The sequence below is a fragment of the Mus pahari genome, chromosome 17 (genome assembly GCF_900095145.1).
Source record: "Mus pahari chromosome 17, PAHARI_EIJ_v1.1, whole genome shotgun sequence".
NCBI lineage: Eukaryota > Metazoa > Chordata > Mammalia > Rodentia > Muridae > Mus > Mus pahari.
In genome coordinates, this window is record NC_034606.1 from 50096966 (window position 1) to 50103427 (window position 6462).

Consider the following 6462-nt stretch of genomic DNA (forward strand, 5'->3'; position numbering starts at 1 on the left):
GTGTCTACCTCATCATGGTTTTTCTCTGTACCTCTCCTGTGGGAGCCTGTCCCATTTCTTTCTTGAGACCAGAAGTCAAATTCCTATGTTCTGTTCCTGGTGATGGGAAGACACCAGCACCCACACTGCTACTGCCTGCTATGATTGCTGAAATTTGTTGTTTGTATTAATTTTATTCAACTTTTGTTTCTTGATTTATATTTCAAGGGAAACAGTATAGCTATCATCAGTGAAAATGAGGATTTCAAGCCCCCACTTTCTTTTTTCAAAGGAAGAAATACTTTGCTTTCATTATACAGCAGAACTCTGAGTATGGCTTAGGAAAATAATATGTAAACTAGGTCATTGCTTTTGTTCATTCTTTGGAAATCTTGATGTCTTATGTCAATTATCCAAGTATCATACTTTTATAAAGCTAGAAAACTACTAGCTATTGCCAAATTTTGTCAAAGACTATACTTGTAGATTTTCTAACTTGATATAATATGCTTAAAACAAGCCTTATTTTATGACTGGAAAGATAGCTTTGCTATACATTATTTAAAAAATAATTATAGGCTTTCTGTAAAAAAGACAAACTTGATAACTTGCTGTGGCCTTACCTGTGTACAGCAAATAGAAGAGCCAGAGCAGCCACACACTTTTCTCCCCCTGACAGGTTGTCCATAGGCATGAACCGTTTGCCTGGAGCCACACAATTATAGCTAATTCCATCTAAGTAAGGTTCTTCAGGGTTCTCTGGGCTAAGAAATGCCTAAAACACATTTATTTAGCCATATCAGAAGAATAACCAATATATGTTAGGTGGCAACATATTTAAGTGAAAAAATTCTTTCTCTTGGTTAGGTTCTCCTCAGTTTTGATGGGAAAAATACCTGTAAATTTAGTTGTGCATTACCCATAGATATCAAGGTTATCTGGGTTGAGGGGAAATGAGAATGCTCAACATATCCACGGCCAATCTCTTTCCACCGTAATTCCAGCCGAATCTCAGCAGCAGACACCACAGACTTATGAAAAGTTTCCATCAACTTACTTGTTGGTCCATGTCTCTGACGTTTACTGAATACTTACTATGGGCCACATATTGTAGGTGTTATGTATGAATCCTTTTTTCAATGAGCTAATATGCGTATTTTACTAAAATGTTATATTTTGCTGAAAATCTAAAATTCAGATTCAGGATCATTTCAGTCATAAGTGAGTCTAAGCAGAGGTGGTACACAGATCTTGACCTATATTTTTTCCATATTTAATTCTACAAGTATTTGCTGTGGCTATTGCTAATACAACAGGGGTGGATAAAAAAAAAATGGGCTTAGAGATTCATTCAAATGAATATTATGGGGATCTGATCCCTCCTTTAGTCTTCCACTTTCCTTTGATACTTTGATCAATACAACAACTATTTCTTACCATACAGACAGTAGTTTCATTAAGTAGATTTAGTACTAGACAACAGGATTTCAGCACTTGAAAAAATGTAGACTTTAAATGATCTAACCCCACTCATGTTTCAAATGGAAGAATAGGCCCAAAGTAGCTCTGACTTGTCTGCCGCCAGTATACTTGAGTGGACTCCAGAACACATGTCTTAAGATGATCAGTCTTCCTGCACTGGCTCTGCACCTATGCCATTAAGGACTATACAGTGGACATTTATTTCTCACCAGAAAACAAGCACCATTATTGACATCAAGCTCCCTCTAGTGTCAGAGGTTGAGAAACACACCTGGGCACTGTTGTTCCTGCAGAGCTTCTTGTAGATTTGATCAATTGAGACTGAGATGTGCTCAAAACATTGACTGAAAGCATCGTACCTCCGTCTTTTCACCTGTTCAAACTCTTGCCTACATATTCTGGCTTCCTTTCTGCTGGCCTCAAAAGCTAAGAAAAAATAAATGATCTTTATTTTTGAGTTTGGTTGTCTTGAATATATCTGCATTCAAAGTACTTTACCTGTTACTAAATTCTGAGAAAATAACTTTTAAGCTTCATGAGTCTTTTTCTGATAGACCTAATATCTAAATAATGTTAGCAAATCCTTACAGTGTATTTAATATACTTAATTATCTGGTATGAAAACTCTTGATTATGGTGTTTTGTTTTGTTTTTGTTTTCGAGACAGGGTTTCTCTGTATAGCCCTGGCTGTCTTGACACTCACTCTGTAGATCAGGCTAGCCTCAAACTCAGAAATTCGCCTGCCTCTGCCTCCCAAGTACTGGGATTAAAGGCGAGCGCCACCTTGCCTGGTTCCTTGATTATGTTTTAACATAATTAATACTACTTTGTTGTTTTTGTTGAGACAGTCTCATGAGGCCAGGCTGGGCTCAAACTCACTATGTGGCTGAGGATGACCTAGAACTTGTGATGCTCCTGCCTCTACCTCTAGAGTTCTGGTATTATATAGGTACAAAAACCCAGTTTATAGGGATTTGGAAATGGAACCCATGGCTTCATGTATATTAGGTAAGTATCTGTCCAACAGAGCTACATTCTCAACCCCCCAGTAAACCTATTTTTTTTTTAAGATTTATTTATTTATTATATGTAAGTACACTGTAGCTGTCTTCAGACACTCCAGAAGAGGGCGTCAGATCTTGTTACAGATGGTTATGTGGTTGCTGGGATTTGAACTCTGGACCTTCGGAAGAGCAGTCGGGTGCTCTTACCCACTGAACCATCTCACCAGCCCCAGTAAACCTATTTTTAAGTAAAGTAGAACATTCTTCATGAAGGAAGGCATTTGTGCTTCAGTATTAAAAGGCACACATTAACATATGGCAACAGAGAAAAATGCATGCTAATAGAAGAAAGGTACAATACAAGGGGGTTGTTGGCACATACAGAAATAAAAACACAGATGAATATCTTCCTTCTAACAACTATAAACTCAATTTTACCATCTGCAGATTCTTGAAACTTGTCTTTGGCAGTCTTTAAGTTCTCCTGTGCTCGCAAGTTTGGAGCTGTTGTCTTCAGTAGAGTATTTTCTTGGGATGCTACTTGCTGTAGAAGGAGTGTAAGGTGGGCCTCCACCTCCTTATCTGATTGTAGAGCCTATCATTAGCAAAGAAGAACACTGATCAGCATGCCTTTAAAACTCAAAGGTAAGATCTAAGTACAAGACTTACCATTCTTTGTGTGTATGAGCATATCTCCCACAGCATGTGTGTGGAGGTAAGAGGACAACTTTTGGGACTGATTCTCTTCTTCAGTTATGTATGACCCAGGAATTGAATTCATGTTGGTGGTAAGTGGCTTTATATTCTGCAGTAGCCCAGGGGTAGGGCGGGGATTGGAGTGGGGTTGGTTAGTTGGTTTCTTGAGATAGGGTCTTGCATTTTAGCCTTGGTTGCTCTGGTATTCACTATGTAGCCTAGATACAGGCATCACATTTGTAGCAATCTTCCTTCCTCAAATTCCCAAATGCTGAGATTACAGGTTTGTGCCATCACACCTGGCAAGGACACTACTATCTGACTCTACCCTCTGCATCTCCTTGCTTCCCTTTGGAAGCCATTGTGTTTGGTACTGTAGTCAAACAGGCAGTCTGTAATTTCCCTACCCAGCTGTGTCTTTCATGGTTTAATACTGTATCATGCTGCTCTGGAACATTCTTTACTTCTTCAGATTATGATCATGCTCAAAATGTGAAGATCTATCATGTTTCTTAGTTCATTACAGATATTAACTATGATGAACTGGTTAGACATTGAACCGTCAATCAGGAAAACTAGTATTTGCCTTAAAAAAAAAAACTCAGAGGGGCTGGCTAGAGGGATGGCTCAGTGGCTGCGCTTCAGAGGACCTGAGTTTGATTTCTAGAACCCACAAGGCGGCTCTCAAAGCCATCTCTAACTCCAGCTTCAGGGAACTCATGCCTACTCTGGCTTCTGAGGACATGAAGCATGCGTGTAATATATGAGTACACATTTAGGCAAAACATTAAAAATAATAAAAAAGCACTCACAGAGAAGTCAGAAATACAAGCTGACATTTACATTGGGATGAGAAAGCTTCCTCACAGGATGAGCACAGGTACCATGGGGCACAGAGATGGAATACAAATGACCTGGAGGTTTAATGCATAACTCTGAAGTCAGTGAATAAGGAGGGGAAGGGGAAGGTGTAGTCACACTCTTCCAGGAAAACCTTCTTGACTCCTAGAGGGGGTAAATTAATACACAACAAAGGCAATGTTTAACTCACTGGGAAAAACACGTTGAAAACCGCATAAGGTGTATATTTTGGTGACTTTTAAAAAATAACAGAGTAAATTTTAAGTGATCAAATATGATAGTTTCTTGCCAAAACACTACACTTCCCAGCTTCCATTGTATAAAGCAAGCAAAGCAAAACAAGTTTGAAGTGAACTTGAAGTTTGCTTAATGTAAAGTAATATTCAAAATCAGGTATATAAAAATTGGTCATGAAAATTTGCATGCTTGAGTAAAATGGGTTAAATTTACAATATACACCCATGGCAGGAAGTCCCCAGACTTAAGTTGTCCCCTTATTTGGAGCACAAGTTCCCCTCGATGGAGCACCATCCCATCAGAGTAAAAGGCTTGTTAGTCTCCTTACAGGGCAAGGATGCATGGGAATTAAAACCTGCTAGAAATCTGCTGCATCTGCCTCTGGCTGTATAGGCCTGACCAGCTCTGGTTATGTAAGTCTGATCCAAAACAAAACAAAACTTACCCCTCCTTATCTAAAAATGAATTACTCATTCTCAAATGACAGGGAGATGGGTATTCTTGCCCAGTGAAGGATCTCAGCATGCACCCACATCCTAAATGTCTCAAACTGGAGAGAGGCAAATAACAATTACTCTATTCTCAACGTATTTCAAACTGGCATTTGAGGACGCTGTGAACAGGGAAACTTTGTACCTAAGCCTACCACCTCACTGGTATGGGACCTGCATGCTAGTTCAGATAGCCACACCCTTAACCTTGGCATTTGATTCTTCCTCTTTTCAAAATCTAATTTCAGGGGCCACACCCTAACTACCCATGTGCCCCGATTAAAGGAGGCTGCCAGATATTCTGTCCTCAAACTCACAGCTTTGAAAAGGTATTCAGAATATCCAAGCCCTATCTTTGGCAGTTGGTTTTTGTATTTGTAGAGTCAAGTGATTCTATTAAGTAACATCCGTTAACCCATAAGCCCTCAAGAGTCATCTGGAGGTGACTTAGATGAAGGAGATTCGCCAACTTAGATTCACCTGTGGTCCTTTCAGACCATAACCAGGCTTTACCCAGATGGAGGGAGCTTTAGGCCCAGTGCCTACACTTGCCTTGAAGTTCGACAAAGAGTGTACAGACTTTAGCAGTGATGCTTGTGGATATTCTCTTAGAAATTCCAAAAGCTCGTTTAATTTATTTTGCTTTATAACAATCTATTTTTAAATAGAATGATGTTAAGAACTATGCTTACTGCTGTCAGTATGTGGTGACCTACAGATTTGTCCACCGACAAAAGGAGTAAAGAATTGGCCTTCTTTGTTAGTTCAGTCCATGTTACATGTAAATTATTTATTACAGATTTGACATGACTGACTGCTTTCATTTTTTCCATCTGTTGGTTGACTGTGTGGAATGAAAATGCTATAAAATTTTTACAATGTTGTTATAGGGTTAATTTTAGAAAACTTTAAATTGAATCATTTATTCTTGACAAGGCAAGTCACTGTCTCTGGGAATATACCTTTTATATTAAAATTAAAAATGTTGGTAGGATGCAATATAGAATTAAAATGTCTTTTTATATAGTTGGTCAATATAAAATACATTTATTAAATAATCCTGGAATATAGGTATAACAATTTGATGTTTACAAAAATATATTGTTAGGCTGGAGAGATGGCTCAGCAGTTAAGAGCACTGACTGCTTTTCCGAAGGTCCTGAGTTCAATTCCCACAACCACATGGTGACTCACAACCATCAGCTCAGCTACAGTGTACTCATATGCATAAAATAAATAAATAAATCTTTAAAAAATATATTGTCATGTTTTTAATACTAGATATGGGCATTTAAGGCAATAGTCCCAATTTTACTTTACCTAATTGTTTCTAACCAGAAATTTTGTTTAACTTGAGATACTGTTTTTATCATTAAATAATAGCTGCTACTGTTAATATTTAAAACAAATATACAAAGTTCATCATATATAAAAGCAAGAAATATCAGATACTTTTTGTTCAAATTAATTCCTTGGATTGCTAACTTTAATTGGCTTCTTTTACAAAGTTTCCAGCTGGTTGGTTCCTTATGCAGAAATCTGATATAAACAAACAGCTAATTAGTTACCTATCCTTCTACAGAACTCTGGAAATGGTACAACCAGTTGTACAATTGCTTTTTTTTTTTTTTTTTTTTTGGTTTTTCGAGACAGGGTTTCTCTGTATAGCTCTGGCTGTCCTGGAACTCACTTGGTAGACCAGGCTGGCCTC

General features: G+C 38.0%; 1 protein-coding gene across 1 annotated transcript in view; it reads right to left on the reverse strand.

Moving 5' to 3' along the window:
* The window catches only part of Smc1b (structural maintenance of chromosomes 1B), a 62598-nt gene that overhangs the window by 4731 nt on the left and 51405 nt on the right, over positions 1-6462 (reverse strand). The window contains exons 20-22 of the mRNA XM_021217005.2: positions 2905-3061; positions 1733-1887; positions 603-754 (exon numbers count right to left, since the gene is read on the reverse strand). Of these exons, the coding sequence (XP_021072664.1) occupies positions 603-754; positions 1733-1887; positions 2905-3061 (464 nt within the window). The remainder of the gene's footprint in view (positions 1-602; positions 755-1732; positions 1888-2904; positions 3062-6462) is intronic.